Source organism: Dermacentor silvarum, chromosome 2 (assembly GCF_013339745.2).
Source record: "Dermacentor silvarum isolate Dsil-2018 chromosome 2, BIME_Dsil_1.4, whole genome shotgun sequence".
Taxonomy (NCBI): Eukaryota; Metazoa; Arthropoda; class Arachnida; order Ixodida; family Ixodidae; genus Dermacentor; species Dermacentor silvarum.
The window spans coordinates 78127320-78147773 of record NC_051155.1 but is presented as its reverse complement, the minus strand read 5'-3'; the positions used below and the strand labels follow the sequence as shown (position 1 = coordinate 78147773).

Sequence of the window (20454 nt, the reverse complement as noted above, 5' to 3'; positions counted from 1 at the left end):
CTTAAGCAGACTACTTGTAACGTTGTATGTTTATTGTAAATGCAGTTAGCGAAAGTGTAAATAAAGGGAGCCGGAGAGCGTTTGCTTGAAAATAAAATGTGTAAAAGTTTTCCTATGTTTCAGCATATATGTTCCATCTGTCGAACTATTGTATGCATGCTAGATTCACCTGAAGCTAAAACATCAGGCTTGATCTATCATAGAATCGTATTCATAGAGACGAACTTTACAATCCGAACTTTGGACTTATTTGCGGTAATTAAGCATAACAAACACCTAAAAAAACTTCACCGCCTGAGACCTACAACCATTCTTCAAATAATAAATTTATGCAATAGCTCAGGTACACTCAAGTAGGCCACAATAAATTTTCCGTAACAAAGATTGGTAGAAAGTGTCTAAACATTGAGTAATAGAGACTTTTAGCATCTCAAATTCGTTCTATATTGGAATGGCCAACAGCCCCATGTGGGCCATGTGCAATAGCGATGAGAGTGAGTGAGACAACTTTATTGAATATCCTGCAAATTGATGGTCTATGTATAGGCCGCGCTGGGGGCAGCTGACAGACCTTGTCTCTGGGTCCAGGGCTTGTTGGATATGGCCCAAAGTTGGTCCTGGTGGTCTGAGCTAGTGAGACCTTAGTTCGTCCGGGGGGACTGCAATTCTCCTCTGAACTATTTCGCAATTCCAGAGTATATGCTCTAGGGTGGCTCCTCTACCACCACATAATTTACATTTGGCCTCACGGCATAACTCCGGAAAGATGCGGTTAAGATGTACCGGGTGCGTGTAAGTTCTGGTTAGAGGGCGCCTCCAGTCAACAACCTGAGACCTGTCTAATTTTGTGGTGGACATATATAACTCGACTGCCCATATCATTGGTTGATGTCACTGAATGAGAAAAGTCTAGCCCTATTCTTCCGTTCCATCTCCTCCTCAGCCAGATGTCCCCTCCCCCTTCTAATCAGCCGCGTTTAATGAGTCCTCGCGCAACACTATGGGCAGACTCGTTAAGGTTACGGGTGGGAGTGGATCCGCGCTCTGTATGGACTGGAAACCAGATGATTTCCTTGTCGTAAAATTACTCAGATGATATGAGTTACGTTTTACAGTTCAGAATTCTTGCAGCTTTCACTGGTATCCGTCCTCTGGCCTAATTTCGCATAGCCGATTGAGATTCGCTAATAATGTATCTATATTTGGGAGAAGCGATAGCCAGTGTGATGGCAACCTCCTCCGCAACCTCAGAGACACTGTATTTGATTGAGCACGTGCGTACGCTTTCTTGCATTTTAATCATTGCTACTGCCGTAAACGCTTGGTGATTTGAATATTCGCTTCGTCCATGAATAGCGCCTCCTCGTCATTGCCATAGGCATTGAATAGAGCTTTAGCTCTGCTCGTTCTCCTGCCCTGATTGAATTCCGAGTGCATATTTTTGGGTAAATTGAGGATTTGAATCCTGCTCTTGATCTCTCTGCCCAACGTAACCTTGGGTCTTTGCTGTGTACGGTAATTTATTCGTAATTGATTGAGTATACTTCTGCATATCGGGTGCTGGCGAGTCTTTAAAACTGAGCTATCTGCTGAGCTTCAATGAATACTTCTAAGGTGTTATGCATGCCCAGCTGCATTAATATCTCTGTACTGGTGCTGTCGGGCAAGCCTAGGCTCTGCTTAAAGGCTTTCCTTATGAGCGTAGTATTGAATTTGTCCTTTTCTGCCTTGTACCAGTTGAAGTACGCAGCTATGTAAATGATGTGACTTATAGCAAACGATTGAGGACCTTAACCGAGAAAGTGTAATAGTGGTGTTGAATATTGTTATGCAGAATACAAAGATAATGTTAATAGCCAGGCAAGGTAACAAGAATTCAGGATCGCCAGTCAGCCTCTAGAGTCTGAAAAGGAGTACGTTTATCTAGGTCGATTACCCACATGAGATTACCCACATGATTACCCACATCTCTTATCATGAGAAGGAAATTTACGGAAGAATAAGATTAGGTTGGAGTGCATACGGCTGGCGTTGCCAAATCCTGACTGGAAGCTTACCATTGAAAGAAAATACAATCATTGCATTCTACCGGTGCTAACATATGAGGCAGAAACTTGGACGTTAACACCGAAGCTCAAGAACAACTTAAGAACCGTACAGAGAGCGACGGAACGAAAAATATTAGGCCTAATGATAAGAGGCGGGAAGAGAGCGGTGTGGATCAGACAGCAAACGCGGATAGCCGATACTGTAATTGACATTAAGAGAAAACAATGGAGCTGGGCAGGCCACGTAATGCGTAAAATGTATAAGCGGTGGGCCATTACAGTTACAGAATGGATACCAAGAGAAGGGACGTGCAGTCGTGGACGGCAGAAAACTAGGTGAGGTGATGAAGTTCGGAAATTTCCAAGCGCAATTTGTAATCAGCCAACGCGACGCAGGGGTAATTGGAGATCGCAGGGAGAGGCCGTCGTCCTGCAGTGGACATAAATATAGGCTGATGATTACGATGATGATGGCAAAAGAGTGAATGAGCCTAATATTGCTAACCTCCTTCATTCCCTGACACTTGTTCGTGACTCTCCTGATCAGCCTGATCACCCTGTAGGCGTTACTGATCTTGGTCACGAGCTCTTTTAAGAGTTCGCCGTTAGTTCCTTTCGACTCAATGTTGAGTCCTAGGACCCCAATTGTTCAACGATTGGGATGGCTTCGCCATTCGTCGTGCGAATATGTATCTCCTCGTACTTACTCTCCTTGATGTACCCCTTGGGCGGCCTGCCCTTGAGGGTGGGTCTGTAAACGAGAAGCTATGATTTCTCTGGGAAGCATTTAAGCCCCGTGCCAATAAGGTACTCCTCCACTTTACCTACCGTTTCCTGTTTTTCCTGTTCTATCTCTCAATCACTTTCTTGCAAGATACACACCGTCATGTCATCCGCGTATAAAGAATGATTGATTCCTTCAATGTCTTTGATCTTTTCCGGCAATCCTATCATAATTAGGTTAAAGAGCATGGGCGATATCATGGAGCCGTAATGGGTTCCCGAACTGCCCAAGTCCCTAACCTCAGACTTGACTTCCCCATGGTGAGGATAGCCTTCCAATTCGTTTGGAAGTTTCGGATCTAATTATACGCCCTTTCTTCTAGGTTGAAGTTGCTGACCTGACTGAGTATGGCCGAATGTGCTGCTTTGCCAAATGCTCTCTTGAGATCCAACCCTTATATAGCTCTAGTGGACCTCGTTTCGCCGTCTAGTACTTGCTGCTTGATTTTCAGCATAACGTCCTTAGTAGAGAGCCCAGACTGAAAGCCCAACATAGACACACACGTTATCTGAGTGTTCCCGCGCTATAGTGCCGAGAGACAGGTGAAGTGCTAAGTGCTAAGTGCTGGCCCAATTGGAAAATTATCCACTATGAGAACTCCCAGTGCTCCCAAAGAACTTTCGGGCAGAAGGCTTATTCGCGCTAGTAAGGTTCCTGCAATCTATGGGCCTTCACGATAGACTTTAAGAACGCAGCCCCCTACCGCCCTATAGTGTACGCGTTTTGTTTGTGCTCGTCTCTCGCTCTCTTGCATTCTCTTTCTCTTTTTATCTCTATAGTTCTTCCTCCCGAGCAGGGTAGCCAACCAGAATTACCTCTGGTTACCCTCCCTGCCTTTCTATGCATCCATTTTCTTTCTCTCTCTGGTATTCCCGTAACATGCAGGCGGATCGATCGGATTTACGGGTACGGGGGGGGGGGGTAGTAAACGTGAGCGGACGGAATGGTGACGCTACCTGGGGGCGCGGAGCTTAGCCAGACGAACACGCAGGCGATATTCCAGTAACCAAGTACATTCTAGTTTTCTGCGGATGTAAATTTTAAGCAGCGGCGTAATTTTTAGTGATGTGGCGCCACTGCTCTGGCCGCTCACGTATACGCTCCCGCTCAGCCGGCAGCCTGCTCGATCCGCTGGCGTGTAGGGAACACGGGACACGCTAAAACTCTCCATTGTGAGGAGAGTTAACACCAACCTTTACACATTCATGAAAACACCAAAAATATCCGCAACACTTTTGCAAAGTGTGGCTGGCACCCAACACCAGTTTCAAAACCGCTCTGTGTTTGAGTAAAGTATACTTGTCACGCTGGTGTTCATACAATATCTTCCAGTGTTTTGGAAGGAACACTTGTAAGGAGATTTTCTTAAAAATTGACACCCTTCCTTGGGTTTCTTCCATATTTTTTCACCTACAATAGGGACCTCTGAGAGTTAATTAGTTTGAAGTAGCTCTGTGTAAATAATAAATAATGCGTAACTGTTTAAACAACATCAGCAAAAGTTATAAGCAGGACTGTCATCAGAACGTCCTGCGAAGCTAAGCATGAGGTTTTGAGAAGGTTGAATCAGCGTAAAGTGTTTGAAAGAGGCTGGCTAACGGTACGTAAGCATTCTCATATGTGGGGCCGTTTTCTAGCACATCCCGGTCAAGAGAATGTTTTTTTTTTAGGTTAGCAGCTCAGTCATTCAAAATATGTGTTTTAGTTGTGACTTTCAAGCGTGTTATGCAGGCAAATATATGAAAAATCACCACCCAAGCACTCTGTGCAGATGATTAACCAGTGAAGCTGAAACGTGCGGCCCCGGTATTTATCACTACGTTTATCGCCAGGGTTCAGTAAAGCATTTCTCAAATATTGGTTACGGTTTTGTGTTTCAATGAGCTTAGCAGCATTAGCTCGCCATTGCCGTTTGCGAATCTCTGAAATAAAATTGCTTCAAAACTAAAACTATCCGTTACGTAAGACAATAAATGGCTCACACCCCCTTAAGCAATGGCTCATACCCCCGTAAACGCGGCCTCCCCATTACGACGACACAAGAGAAGTGTTTTTTGTTTCTTATTTAAAAAAAATTGAAATTTAAAAAAGTGAAATTCTACGATGGAATAGCGAGCGGCAACGCAGCCAGCTGTGGAAGAAGACGACGAATGCGGGAGCAATGACATGAGCGCGTGCCGAGCATGAGCGCAGCCCGGGGGGGGGGGGGGGGGGGGGGGGGGGGCGCCAGCGAGTCAGCTGCGGGAGAAGACGACGACGCTTGAACCACTGCAGGTAATGATAGTTTTCTGTGGGCAGGCGACTAACAGACGTTTTTTCGTATCGTCTAGCCATATAAAGCTTCGCTTTATGAATACAAATTTCTGACCACTACGTAAGTATCACAAGCTTACACCATAAATATGGCGCTCAAGATGTACTTCGCTCAACGCGATGCCCCGTCAATACCAAGATTCTACCACCGGGTACGTTCCACTACGTCGGATGAACATTCCAGGCAACATTTTGCGTTCGCAGTTATCCTCAAGCATTCTTGGGCGTCCTGAACAAACTAGCCCAAATGCATACACTCTTAAAAAAAAGAGAGTCAAAAGAGAGTCACGACTACCTCGACTCTCTTTTTTCAGACGCTGACTACCTTTTCTTCCAAAGGTAGTCACGAAGCGAAGTCGGGACTCGCGCATGAAATGGAGGACTCCCAGGAAGGGAGTCAGTGATAAGCACCTTATCCAATCAACCAATGTGGATTCATTGGATCACTCAATGACATAGTTGTTTGACTATACCAAAGAAAACAAAACAATGCAGGTTAACTATAGGCGCAAAAAGTAAAACGCATTTCATGCAGTGCTTCATTACTGAATTATCAACATAGCAAGAAATGCAAATTGTTTTTTTTTAATATTCAGCAAGAAATCACAGAAGCAGGATGGCAAAACGCCAACTTCATAGTGAAAACACTGGATGGTATTTATATACAACGCGGTTTACATACATATCTGTTTTGTATTTAAAGATTCCTCAAGGGAAGCAATAAGGGGCGGAAGTACATAAATATTGATTTAACATGCATAGAATAAAAAAAGAAATGAAAATATAACATGAATATGCACTCAATGTCAATGAAAAACAAACTATGAAGTCCACCAAGTTGCACGCGGAACTCATCATTCACTGAAGCTGATGGAGCGTACCGAGTAGAGGTGCACAGCTATTTGTGTCGCCTCCTAGTAAACACGATTAATTCGGGTCGTGTACCAGTGAGCAAAAATAATAATTAGCAATTCAAGGTTGTTTCTCTAATTATCGTTGCAACACATCTTTATTTATGTTTACCACAATGTTGTAAATAAAACAAAATAATATATAAAAAACCAGTCATGGGTCTTAGGACCCTTTCTAGCCTGCTAAAGCATAGCCTCTGAGAACTGTTTCAAACGCAGCGGTGACGGCGTAAGTAAAATGGGCTTGCAGTACAGAAAAAAAGCACAACCTTCGAGACTCACAATTACTTTCACGGTCGTTAGCGGTTTTGATGCTCGTAGTACAGTGGTTGGCTTATGGCTTTCGCATTTTCTTCGACTTTGGATACGCAACTGTGAAAAGCGCGGCAGCGGTAGCAGCGGTTACTCCTCAGAATCTGAAACCACGCCGGCGGTTCTTTATTCCATGACGGCGGCAAGCCTGCGACCGTCGAAACGCGAGTGGGATTTTTCTCTTGCGTCCGTTGCGCCTGTGATACCCGACAACTGTAGCAGCATGTCATCTGATCCAACTTCAACTGAAGGCTCGCCGACTGATGCGGAAGCAGTTTACCTCGTTTCGCACGGGCCACCAAAGAAAATTGTGAAGTTCACAGGCGCCCGGAAGCTCGCCGACCTTCACGAAAGTGTGCGGATGGGTGGGTTCGCGCACCTGATGACATGCAACGATCTCCTAATACAGGTGAGCATGAAGGTTTAGCGTGTTATGGAGTGTAAAGATGATTTGGTCACTGTTTGGTTCGTATGGGCAAAATAGCAACAGTATGCGTAGCGGAAATGTCGAGCACGAGTAGTAACTGTTGAGTTGTTTCATGTTTACGTGACAGTCCGAGTGTTACGAAATTGCCCTATGTCACTTCACTGTGCTGCCAATTACAAATATTTTCGGCTCGTCGCTGACATTGACACGTGAAGCGCATACTTGCCCTTAGGAACGCATCGTTGCTCAACTTAAGTTTTTGCCTAGGGGAGAACTGGAAAGGAAACTAAACGTTTTCGGGACTTCCGTCTTCTGAAAACTTTTGCGGTTGGTTTACTACTGATTTGAGCTCAGGTGTGCAATCGCTACCCTATTACATGGGAAAGGTGAAGTACTAACAGCTTCAAACAATGTAATGGTGCTTTAGTTTGTGTAACCGGTCGTAGTATGCCATAATCTGCAAATTTCTGTAGCATTTAACCAATAAACAGACAAGACGAGGAAAACAGGAGTGTTGTCTGCCTTGTTATTTGTTTGCTGCAGTAATCCTGCAGTAATAACGTTAAATTCAACCAACCCAGGAAAAACATTGACATTTTCAGCAACAGGACTATGAAAACGTTGTGCAATCAACTATATGGTTCTATCTTTGGGAAATCATCTATTCCTATATACTGATTGTTGCTGGCATTGCTAAATAAGCTCAAACTTGTTTGCTCAATGTGTCCTGCACTTAGCTCACATATGGGCCGCAGGATTAGTGTTGTGCTGTGCTGTTATGGCTTTAAATAACAAACCTATTTGGGACACTACAGCAACCATAGAAAAAGGCTAAGAATTAATCAATGCCTGTTCAGTGTCCACTGGTTTAAACCTATTGATAAACCACTGGTGTATGCTTTCAGGTCAAAGATCGGTTCCCGTGCTATGTCAACATGAATGAAAGCACAGCAGTGCATGATGGGGCGTTCATTAACTTATTCGTCTCCCAAAGCCACTCTGAAGCATCAGAGGCACCAAAACAGCTGTATGCTTATCCGTATGTCTTATCCAATCTGTACTCGTTAGTTAACTCTGTATGACTAAAGTCTGTCATATGCTGGAAGAATAAAATAACGGTATTTGAGCAATACTTTAAAGGGGTCTTGAAACACTTTTCTAAGTAATCATAGAATATCATCACTATTAAATTACGTCACCTCAAAAATTTCCTCCCACAAAAGTTTTCGAATCCTTCAAGGACAAGTGAAGTTAGACATAATTATCGCACCGATAAGTGTTTTTTTGTCTCCTTTCATTTCCACTAGCATGCTGGAAGCTGTACAGGGGAGTTGGCAAGGGGGCACAAGGAAGCAATGCCCCGTTGCTGTCCGTAGGGTGAACGCAAGGCGGCTCGTGGCGGCTGCAATTTCTACGCTGCGCTTTTCATCTCTGAAGCCATGCGCAGCAGCGTGCAGTCGTCATGTTCAGAAAAGCAGTGCAAAGGTGAAATGGCTGTTTTGTATTTTTGAGGTCAAATACATATATATATATATATATTTTTTGTTTATTTAACTCAAATGAGCAATAATGGTATTAATGAGAATGTTCTTGCGATCACGAAATCAGCCAATAGCTGTTGTGGGTCTAGCTGCTTGCGATGACACTGCATAACAAGTATGCTTAAGTGAGAGCAAGCAATTTTTAACTGCTTTTGCACGAGATTGTGAATTCTCTGCTGCATGTCGTGTAATATTTTGTTCACACTCCCACAGGAGCCTCGTTAACAGAGTGGCAATGCTTTCTTACTATGCACAAAGTGTTTCAGGGCCGAATTAAAGCTTTGTTACTAATGAAAAGGCATTGATAGGTTTAGATAGAAAGACAATGAGGTTAGCCAGTGTAGACTGGCTGCACTTGGGCTCGAAAAGTGCAATGTGCTCAATGCCTTCTGGGCTGGGAATGCTCTCAACCAGTGTCTAGAGCGTTCGCGTATTTTGAAAATTGTGGGTACAGCTGTTAAGGGGGCTAGACGTTGTTAGGCCCAAACCGTAAATTTCTGATTTCGCGTTGTACTTATAGCACATGTTTATAGCTTTCAAAAAATATAAAACACTTGGCTATATGCGACTTCTAAACCACTTATTTAATTCATTATATTTGTAGCGTCGACTGTAACGTGGGCATGATCTGTCGTCGAGACTTAAGATGATATGAAGTTTCCATCGTATAAAAACGTCTTGCATTAGACAGTATTTTTGGTTTTGGTTTGTGACTTTTTTCTTTTTGTAATGCATTTTACAGCCCTTAGGGAGATCTTTGTAGCTCTCATGCATTCCTCTTGCTTTTGTTTATGTTGGTGTGTGCTTTTCGGAGGGCACGTCACATCTGTGAAGGACCTATTTCATGCCTTTTAGTGTTGCTGATGAGGAAAACACATACATTGATACGAAATTGAAAGTTTTATTGCAACCGCTGCCGTGAAAGCGTACTAAAGCATCTGGAGGTCACTCCTATACATTTTTGTTTTTCCTTGTGGATGCTATCAACAGACTCATGGCAGGTAAAAAAGCAATTTAAAGCTAAAGCTGAAGCATAACAGCACTGAAAGGACTGCAGAAAGAGAGGGAAATACTGTAACGTTTAGTATGAAGATGACTAATCGTGGGATGTATTGATTAAGCAAGCAATTTGACACATCTATTCGCACATTTCTCAGAATGCGATGTTTCGACTTAGTCCCTTTTTCTAAAAAAACAGCTGGGCGTACGTGAACTAAATTTTGTGTACATGTCAGCTAGTGCCTCGTACAACTTTGCAACTGGAAGGAATATCTGCATGCTCATGGAAATTTAGAAAACAAATAAAATGCATGTCATATAGTGGCAATTAGTGACATGCTGTACACTCACGATAATTGATCAACAACTAGCTTAATCAGCCGCCCTCCTAATTTCTTATAGAAGATGCTTCTTCAAATTGGTATTCATGGCTAATTTTCCCTTGTGTGCATTTCTTAGTAGTAAACTCATTTGAAGTAATAATTAAATTCTTTTATAATCTGTTTTGGTGAAAGTATTGTTAGAGTGTGAACTCTGGTCATCATCATCAGTTTATCTTGGCTATTGCAGGTCCAAAGGATATACTGTTACCCCTCTCCTGTGTCAAACCCATCCGATAAATTTTATAACCTCTGTCTCGTCATGCACCTAATGCTTTCATAGTGCAGTTAACCGAACAAATTCTCCCATCTGATGAATCACAGTTCACCTGCTGGATATTTCATGGAAATGGTTGCACTACAGTGCTGTTGCATATTGTTTTTTTTGTATATTGTTTTATGTAGAAGGTTTATGCACACTTTTGTAAACATCAGGTACCCGAATAAGCTGTACAACATTGCTGCAAGGTGCCTTGGTAAACCAGTACCCAGCCCTGAGGAACAGATTGGACTCTGGCTATGTAAGAGCATTTCCTTGTAAATTTCCTTCATTTTGATTTCTTTGGCACATTTAAAGGTTGAAATATGCTGTCAAAGTCTTTCTTAGCACTTCGTAATGTTTATGGCCATTGTTTCTCGCAACTGTTCTCGTCTGTGTGCTTGTCATTGAGTAGACATGTTGTGATCTATAAGCTTTGCAGCTTGACTAAATTTGAAGATGCCAACAGCAGCTCTGCATCTGAGGTGCAATACGGCCAACTTCTGTAAAATTAATTGCATGCTCAGCTAAATATACAATTGGTTGAACAATATATTTTGTACCTGTAGTCATTTATGCATAAAAATTTTGAGCAAACTAATACAGAAAGAAATTACTCAACTGCTGTGTTGAAAGGTGTGCTAAGATAGCTCGACTGGTACATTTTAGAACATGAAGGAAACAGTGCAAAAAACAAGTTAAGATTAGGGCAACTCTGTTTTTACTGTGTACTGTTTTCAATTTATTACACAACCTGAAAACCGGAAGCCACTGAACTGGTATTTATGTAAAGTCAGTTGCTTTCACTTCATTCTAGTTCTCCTGGCACATGCACCTGAAAAACAAGTACAAAATCTTAAAGCTTAAATCTCCTAATTTATCTAAATTGCACTGTTGTTCCCACTTGCTGCTACATAACTGTCAACTGCATCAGAGCTGCTCTTGCAAAATCGTGTGTACTAGGTATCCTGAAACTGATAATTGCTGTACCAATGTTAGCTTCAGCTATTGGTAAACACATCATAATAAATAAGACGAATAATGGAAAACAACAGTATCTGAAAAAGCATACCACCATGTTTCACAAGTAGTCAGAAAGTGTTGCTATGTATCATTGCTGTTAATTGGTGTTCTTTTTTGCATTAGAACACCTTTAGATTAATAACAGTGCATCTACTTCTGTAACAATTTTTATTTCTTGTCGTGAAATAATGCATCTAAAATAATAAATTTCACAATCAGTTATTTCTGTAACTATGATGACTAGCCTGATCTCACTTAAATGTTCATGCTACAGGTTGAATTTAGTACAGCAGCAGTATGGTAGCAATGTAAGATCTGCTCACAATTGATTGTTTACATGGCGTTGAATTGAAACGTGCTACTGAGTCACGAGAAAGCACAGCAGAAAGGAAACAGATGATACCATTTTTTTATTGTAGCTCGTTCATGCATTTCACTTCGACATGTATAATGAACTAGCCCCAAATTCAGGTGGAAACAGCGCTAAGGATACAAAGTGAAAGCACATTGAGGAAATTAAACGTTGCACTGAGTATTTTTTCTATGCGTCCTCACATAATCCAAGTGTGTCCACCTGAATAGGAGTAACAAACTAGCAGATATGTTCACATTAGCTTGGCCCATCCTTAAGCTTTCTAAAGTTAGCATTACATAATTCTAAGGAAACTATAACTTGAATCAGTGCCTGTATAGTATGTTTTTCAAATACGTAGTTATTGCTAGTTTTTCTTAAACAAACAAAAAAGTACAATGTAATATAATGAGCAAGGTTTTCATGTTTGGTCCAACCATTGAAAGGCCAAGTGAACCACAGCGGAAATTAAATGTGGTTTTATTGAACTTTAGAAGTCATAAAAAATATAAAAAAGATAACTTGCCACTGGTGGGAGCAAAACCCACATCTTGCAAATATAGCATGCAATAGTCTACTCATTGAGCTGTGGTAGTAGCTGTCCTCTCATTCACATTCTTGGGGATTTGTGTATGTGTACTAAATGTGGCCCAGCACCAAACTCATAATCATGGCAGAAGATGTGGCACATACTTTTACCTGCAACCATCACAAAGGGGATGACCCTTAGGAGCAGGCAGCAGGCCTATAAGTATTTGCATTCATAACAGCATTGGTGCCTTCAGGTAGCATACAGTGCCATCTGCCTGCTCTTAAATGTCTGTACCACATGACGCCTACAGTTCAACGAACATGCTGCAGCGTCAGCCATGGCCTTGAGTGGTGCTAACAGTTCCAAGGCCATATCTAATAAACATAACAAATGCGGAATGAGGTGAATGGGAGAATAATATCCATCGTGCTTAACTGATACAGGCTCACATGTGTAATGCATATGACGTGGGTTTGCCCCCACTGGTGGCAAGTTGTTTTTTGCCTACTTTCTTTTCCAATGTTTAATTATTTTACATTTCAATAAAATCACATTTAATTTAACCTGTACTTTCCGTGGCCTAATTATCTGTTGGCTGCATACAGTCTTGATTAACAAAAATCTGGCCCATTTGTTCCACCTATTCATGTTTGACCAACTTGCAGTACACTTCCATAAGCATCACCCATTAAATAGCCGAACACATCTTGCGAATATCCTTTTTTGTAGATAGCTATAAGCAGCTAAGTAGATAGCTATATGCAGTTAGCTGCTTATAGCTGTATATACCTACACAGGGGACCCTGATCATGAGAAGAAATTTACAGAAGAAAAAATTGGGTTGGAGTGCATATGGCAGGCATTGTCAAATGCTGACTGGGAGCTTACCACTGCCGTTGAAAAGTGTACAATCATTGCATTCTACCAGTGCTAACATATGGGCTAGAAACTTGGAGGTTAACAAAGCTCGAGAACAAGTTAAGGACCACACAAAGAGCGATGGAACGAAAAATGTTAGGCCTAACGTATCAGAGAGCAAACGGGGATAGCCGATATTCTAGTTGACATTAAGAGGAAGAAATGGAGCTGGGCAGGCCATGTAATGCGTAGGATGGATAACCGGTGGACCATTAGAGTTACAGAATGCATACCAAGAGAAAGGAAGCGCAGTCGAGGATGGCAGAAAACTAGGTGGGGTGATAAAGTTTGGAAATATGCAGGCGAAGGTTGGAATCAGCTAGCGCAAGACAGGGGTAATTGGAGATCGGAGGGAGAGGCCTTCGTCCTGCATTGGGGGGAAATTTATATAGACTGATGATGATGATATGCAGTTACTATTTATTCACTACCCATTTAGCATTGAATTGTGCCACCGAAATTCCCTGAGTGGACTGCTGTATGATTGTACGGATCTTATAAGCTGCTGCTGCTGGCAGTTTTATACTTGCTAGTTTACTTAATAATTACAAGCAGCGAAATTGGTCAGCAGCTGCAGCCCTTTCACTGCTGTAATTTTTCTCTTCAGATGCAAAAGGCGTGAGCGCCATCATGGTTCTACCATTTCTTGTCAATCAGCGAGGGGACGACATGTTCACAAAAATGGTTAGAACTTTGAGCTGCTTACACGACCAAGTACACAGTGTCAGTATGAGGCAATTGTGAATATGTACAGGGCCCGGAATATTTCGCTGCACCTGTTCAAAGAAAGGTTTTGCACCCACCGCTACACCGTTCTTGCTCAAGTTTTGTGAAATGATTGCATTTTGGGGGCTGCTTCGTTTAGTATGACATTTACTACAGTTAATTGCCTGGTATTAAGAAAAAAGTGCAAATTTGCCTTCGCTTGTTGGGATGCGAGCTGCTGCAGCGATGGCGCTACCATAAACATGTGTCGCCGCCTGCCGGCAGCTGCAGAATGCAGGCGATCAGGGACGTTTGCAGTGTGTTCATGAGCGGGCAACACACGGTAAACCCAGTGGTAAACATCCTTGACCGGCTGCTTTTTGCAGCTGCCGGCAGGCGGCGACATAGGTTTATGCCAGCGCTGTCGCCGCAGCAGCTCGCATCCCCGTAAGTGAAGAAAAATTTGCACATTTTTTTAAAAAACCAGGCAGTTAACTTTGGTAAGCGTTATACTAAACGAAGCCGACCCCAAAATGGGATTGTTCTGCAAAATGTGAACAAGAACAGTGTAGCGGTGAACGCAAAACCTTCTTTTGAACATGCGCAGCATAATATTCAAGACCCTGTATAACTGTGGGGAAATTTCAGAGCTAGAAAACCACCAAGATACACAATTGGAGTATATCCTTAAGTTAAAATGAGATAATTTTGTTAAACTTGATTATTAAGGCTTAAGAAGTGTCAAGCAATTAATCAGTGTGTGCAGGCGCTTTATGTGTGGCATTCTATTTACTCAAATTATTAGTGGTACTTTTTGTTGGGCTTTGAAAGCAATGAAAGTAACCAGAAAAACCATTTATGCTCTCTACCTAATGGACATTATCAAAGCAATTAAATATGTCAAAGTGGCAGATCAGATCACATGACAGAGCAAATCTTGTGCAACCATCCATGGCTGCCCATATGATCTTGCAAAACCAAGTTATGAAAATTGAACTGCAGCTTATGGTAATCTTTTTTTTTGTAGCACAATAAAATGGGTACTTACTGCTTTTGAAGTAAAAGCTTAGAACTGTTCTAATTTTCTGGTAATATAACAAACCATTTTTGCCTACTTCAAACAGAAATTAGCAATTTTGGTCTTTTTCTCTGCGTGATTTTTCATTTCGGCAACACTTACCTAAAATAAAAGTCAGTTCTTTAAAACCTTGTCGCAGAGCAACCCGTATTGTTTTTGTGCACCAAAAATTTATGTATTTATGTGTTTGCTTTGCAGACGCCAGAACAGGAGTTTGCCCACCCCACATTGCTGTACACTGGCGACAACCGCATCTCTTCCAAGGCCCTGTGTGTGAAGTGTGGATATGTATGTGTAGATGTATTGGACTTCACTTCCGGTGTAACGGAGGTATTTTTATTTTCTATGTACTGGGGCTTTCAACATCGAATACATCAGCTCTGCGGAGCAGACACTCTCATTGCTGCAACACATGATTGAAATGAAAACGAAAACGACAAAACTAGGCGCCAAGTCCCAACAGCTTTAATAGCACGGTTAACTGCTACAACTAACAAAATCACAGCCAGTACTGAGCAGGCTGAGAAATCTGACTAAGCTGCTAAAGTCGTCTTGAAATGCACCTTCCTGTATGCACTTAGCCTTTTTTGTTTCTTTTAACACGAAAGTGTTTTATGCCGGGGTCCACCAAGACTTCACTGACGTATTTCCGTCACGGAAATACGTCATAGAACATAATACAAAGAAAGAAACCAGAAGAAAAAGTTCCACAAACATGCAAAATTTGGGAATCGAACCCACGACCTCTCGGTCCGCGACGATAGATCGCCGAGCGTTTAACCCATTGCGCCACAAACGCATTTGCAGAGCGCTACACAGACGCGCCTTATATATCTAACACTCCTCCGTGTACCCGCGCTCTTGCTCGGGGCGGTGCCGCCGCCTACGAGCAGAAAAGAGAAGTACTGCATTATGACACTAACGCGCACCGACAGTGAACGCTTCGGTCGTCTCAGCACTACGACGCCTCGATGCCAGCATTCGAAGGGACGCTGGCATCAAGAAGCACTACCAACGCCACCTAGGTGGCGTTGGTAGTGGCGTTCACCGTACTCAGCACAGCGGAGCGTGGCCTCCGCAATTAGCTCTGAAAATGTTTCTGAAGTTGATCGCGGAGGCTGCAATTACGACGCGCTGTACGCGCTGATTTGACTCGGTGACGATTCAGTTACGTGCTTTGTCTTGCGCGTTGTATTAGTGTGTCAGTTACGTGCTTCGTCTTTCGCCTTGTGCTAGCGTGTGCAGCGTAGTGCAGCTTCCATATGCACGACGGTTGCTCATGGTCATCGACGTTGGTAGTCGTGATGGAGGAGACGTGCCACCAGGCGTCAGCGTGGGTGCATCAACGCCTAAGGGCGCTTTAGCCACAAAACACCAATAGACATTATATATCAATGTGCAATAAACATTACACTACTTCTGTGAAGACACGTTTCACTTTCGTGTTCTATACCGATTCCTATATAAGAGGGATCAACCACATTTTTTTTTTACGCTCAGGCTATTTTGGTGTCCATAGCCTTGGATTATGCAGCTGAGTAATACTGCCAATAGCTAGTCAAACCTCGAAAACTTTATTGTGTTTAAATGTTATTCATAGTTTTTGTATTATGGGACATAAAGCAAACACTCACCAATAATATTTAAAAAAATAGTGAAATTACAAGAAATTGTATTTTGGAGCCAGTATGGGTCCTTTGTTCCCAAATGACAGCAGAGGCAGTGGTTTGGTTCTGTACAGGTGAGATGGCGGAGAGTGCATGCATAGATGACAGGCAGATTATCGTGTGACCTTCCTATCGCTTAGCACGTCATCTGAATATGCAGTGATTTTAGTAGTAATTGCATTGGTAATATTGCAGTGGCAATTATGGATGCCTAGTGCTAGTGTATAGAAGGCCCTGTTTTCTCTTGGTGTTTGGATAATGCGTCGGAAATAAGGTTGCTTTTAAAGAGCTAGTGCTTATCCTGCTTTGGGTGCTTCTTAACATTGCCAGATTGACAGTGAATTACATTTTTTGCATGTGAATATGTTCATGGAGCCAAGTTAGTTCAATCTTCCAAAGGAGTCCTTCATGTACACCAGTTCATCACATAGCTTGCTGGAAGGGACATGTGCCACCCAACCATTGCAGTCATTCAACACTCTGGCAAAAGTCTCGCTCATGCCACATGCATACAGGATGGTAGCACGCTTGCTTTTCTTGCTTACCACTTAGCGGATGGGCGCTGAGGCACGATGTTCTTGCTCACTTGGCAGTTTTAGCGGGTGGCCATTACATTGCGTGTCATTTAGCATCAAGATCAACTCTGTTTTTTGCCTTGTATGACTTGAGCAAAGACCGAAAAGCGAGGTTACTAGTGATGAGGCGGCCAACCTTTGTGGCCCTTGTGGTGTACAGAAAGAACATCTAGGTATTTTGAACATGTGTGAGTTTGCGATGAACCCTCGAGGCAAGGCCATTGGTGATTCGTTCCTTGAGAACATCAATGGATGCAATGTACCTCTTAGGCTCTTCGTGTGCTGTAAACGGATGCTTTCCTTACAAAGTTGAGTGCTTTTTCTGATTGCTATATGTACTCTCACTAAAGGTCACTGTGATGTGCGCATATTTTATTGAATAAAATTTGTACATGTTTTAACTGTTGTGTTGTTCTTTCAGATCTGAACCGAAGCAGATCGAAATTTGATGCAAACAGGGAGGCAGTGCTAATGGAAACATTTAGAGGTGAGACAGCAGTCTTTTTTTGACAAATTGGATGATAGGATGGCCAAGAAGTAGCACTTTTGAAACATAATTTGATGTACTTACTATACAAGCTGCACATGGATTTTGAAGTGGTATTATTCGTCATGCCCTGTTTTACATTTATCTGGTCTTTAGTCATATTTATTTTCTTCTACTGGCATCGATGTTGTATCATTGCTTTGATATGGTGAAATTTTAAATTTGTCGTTATCAATATTGAAATTTAATTATTCTGCCCATGTATGCCTCCATGGCATATTGAAATAAACAAGCCCTTTGTCATGGCAAAGAAATAACGTTCTTGTTCAAGAAATAAATTTTTTTCTCAAATACCTGAAATGCTATATTACATAACATTGGACATATTAGTGCTGTTCAGTTTGCCTTGTACACCACATCCCCCTCCACAAAAAAACATGCTGGATGTTGCAACTGACGCATAGTATTTCTCAAGGTTGGCCATTGATTCCAATTTAGCAAATCAGATTGCTGTCTTCTATTTTTACCAGGTATGATCCTGATGCATTTGAGGTTATTACATATGATAGTGAAATTTTGGCTCTTGGTGTTTAACTCATTGTGATGTTATGTGCTAACTGTTTTTTTCGTTGTCGCCTTAAAAAAGACAAGTCCACTTGTTGAAACGTTGGCTCCTGCTTTCATCTTGTTCTCATTTTGCTCAGTGTTCTTTTAGTTGTTTATAGTTTTGCAGTTTATTATAACATCTAATAGTGGCTGAGAGCTGCTGAATAGCTACGCGTTTGTTGCTTACACAAATTAAAATCTCTATGTAGCGAGCTTCCATATTAGCTTAGAGATAGTCATTTGACTCCCCAGGCAGAGGTCACAGCAGCTGCTGTGAAGGGTCTGGTTGAGTACCAGGAGCTAGTTTCACCAATTCTTACCATGATTGTCATGTACACCACCATTGTTTGTCAGTTGTCAAATGACTACCCTAGGAAGGGTCATTGTTGCCATTGCAAAGGGGTTCGGCTGACTACCAAGAGGTACTCGCGTGGACCACTGAGGTAGTCGCATCAACTCCTGCTTTGGGAGTAATACATACTCCTCAGTGCTCCTTGAGGGAGAGAGTCACCGGTACTGCAAGAGAGTCGCCGGTACTGTAATTCCAAGGGAGTCTCTGTTACCACCCAAAAAGTGGTCATATGTGTGACGAGCAGATACACCTCAAAAAGAGTCGGTTGAGACTACCTTTTTTTTAAGAGTGTACGCTCCCGCCGCTGGTAATTCCTTTTTTCTTATTAAGGCTGCGTAATATTCCTGACATCTTCACCGCCCTTTGGGCAAGTATGGGGTGATGAAAGGGAAATTGCCATCCAGCTGAGGTTAATACGAAGCTACAAGGGAAGCTCCAACACTAATTTAAATTATGAGATCAGTCCCTGTGCTTCGAGTCGTCTAATAATACGACCTCACTCTATGTTATGCTAGCCTCCTGATTAGTCCATATAGTACAGCGGCCTTCCTGGAAAGGTGTTGGTCCTGGGTTGAGTCCCCGGAGCAGAGGTATTTTTTTTTTCAACTGCAAAGCTTCCCCTCTAAGAGACCCACATAGGTTTCCACTGTAAACCGGCAGGTGAATGAGAATATTCTCTCATTCATAAACGTTCTTCTAACTTGCGGGTCTCCTCAAAACTTCCTTACTTTACAGAAACTTTACAATAAAGCCTACTGAACGATCGTTATAACGAATAGCAGTATATTGGTGCAACCTGTTTTAGATGCGAGAGCATCTTATGCTCGGGGCAGTGTCCGTTCTGCGGCGTCCGCACCCATACTGCCCATGCGCACCTCTCTCTCATTCTCCTCTCCTACGCAGGTGCGCGCTCTCATCCTCCCCTCTCCCCCTCTCCGCCACAGGTGCGGCGCAGCAAATCATTGCATATAACTCTCTTTCTCCCTCTCTCTCTAAGGGTACGTTCGCTGTGCTTCCGTCATTCTCTCTCTGTGCAACGATGTGCGAAACGACATGAACAATGTCAACGTCGGCGCCAGTTGCAGCGTCAGCGCCACCGCCGCGGAGCAGAGGAAGGCTCGGGAAGCCGAACGTAAACGTCAGCATCGGCAAGCGGACCCCGAACTTCGAGCCAGGGAAGCCGAACGTAAACGTCAACGTCGGCAGGAAACCCCGTACAAACGTCTCCTGTCTTCTCAATACATTCTCTCACTCTAACTTTCATTGGGTTATGTTGCCAAGCGAAACGAAACGAAAACTCGATGCCCACCCCCCGCGATGCTTTCGCATGCAAACATGGTTGCCCGTAGGGTGAGATGATGTGATTTTTTTGTTGTATTTCTTTTCTTAAGTGAGTAGAAAAAAAACTAAACTATATTACCAACATATTGAATTTCTCATAAATGTGCAACGGCAACACAAAGAACGCTAATGTGCGTCGTTCTCAGGAAACCTGTTGACAACTTGTAAGTCTTCAAACTTTCATATAGAGCTAGCGACACGAGTCCTCACGTTTCGCGCGCCATGACGTGAAGTAATCAAAATAAACAATATATTGATATTATATGAACGCGTTGCGAACCTGCTATCAGTTAAGGCTCATTCACACCGGCGACTTGAGGAGGTCGCGCGACCATTTGCGACTCCCGACCAAAAAGCGACCGAAGGCGACCGATGTTCACACCGGCAAGCCCGGCTGAGCGCGACCTGCAAGTCGCAATCTCGGAGATTATCGTTCTCGGCGAGAACTCTAGGTATCTACGCAGTTCGCGCGCACTTCGCTGGCAGTGTGTAAATTGGTTGTGCGTTCGCAACTGCCATGGATTTTGATTCGAGCGAACAGGAAGACGTCGTCGATGTGCTGATGTGCTCTGCCGTGGTGTCAGCTGTGGCAGCGCGCAAGTCTCCGAAGAAAAGGCGACGCTGGTATGTGCGTCCGTGCCTTCGCTCGCGTGAAGTGGCCGGCCACGCATGCCGCCTCAAGCCCAAACTTTGTGCGCCAACGAGTATTATCGAGGGCAAGTTGTAATTTCTAGTTTGCATTGCGTGGGATTCGGTGCATAATATTAAAGCGAAGCTGTTCACCTTTGGGTGGCGTGCTCATCCAGCGAACGGCAGCTGAAAAATGGGTTTGTGTTGAGCTTCC

The 20454-nt window shown here is 43.0% G+C and overlaps 2 protein-coding genes across 4 annotated transcripts in view; both read left to right on the top strand.

Moving 5' to 3' along the window:
- LOC119441573 (diuretic hormone receptor-like) overlaps positions 1-20454 on the top strand; it is a 260344-nt gene that overhangs the window by 71373 nt on the left and 168517 nt on the right. The gene's annotated exons all lie outside the window — the stretch shown is intronic.
- Positions 6508-17313, top strand: LOC119441574 (uncharacterized). Of its 3 annotated transcripts, XM_049661419.1 has the most exons (6): positions 6508-6777; positions 8103-8280; positions 10151-10236; positions 13407-13483; positions 14781-14870; positions 17246-17313. In XM_049661419.1, exons 2-6 carry the CDS (start codon positions 8258-8260, stop codon positions 17249-17251), a joined length of 282 nt encoding a protein of 93 aa, XP_049517376.1. In that variant the 5' UTR covers positions 6508-6777; positions 8103-8257; the 3' UTR covers positions 17252-17313. The 3 variants fall into 3 exon arrangements, with proteins under 3 accessions (XP_049517376.1, XP_049517377.1, XP_037562110.1); XM_049661420.1 differs by lacking the exon at positions 13407-13483; XM_037706182.2 differs by lacking the exon at positions 17246-17313 and having other exon boundaries at positions 14781-15364.

Coding starts and splice junctions, on each gene's coding strand:
- LOC119441574 (XM_037706182.2), top strand. CDS start 8,258: ATGTTCAGAAAAGCAGTGCAAAG. Junction 8,281..10,150: donor TTCAGAAAAGCAGTGCAAAG/GTGAAATGGCTG, acceptor TGTAAACATCAG/GTACCCGAATAAGCTGTACA. Junction 13,484..14,780: donor ACGACATGTTCACAAAAATG/GTTAGAACTTTG, acceptor TTTGCTTTGCAG/ACGCCAGAACAGGAGTTTGC.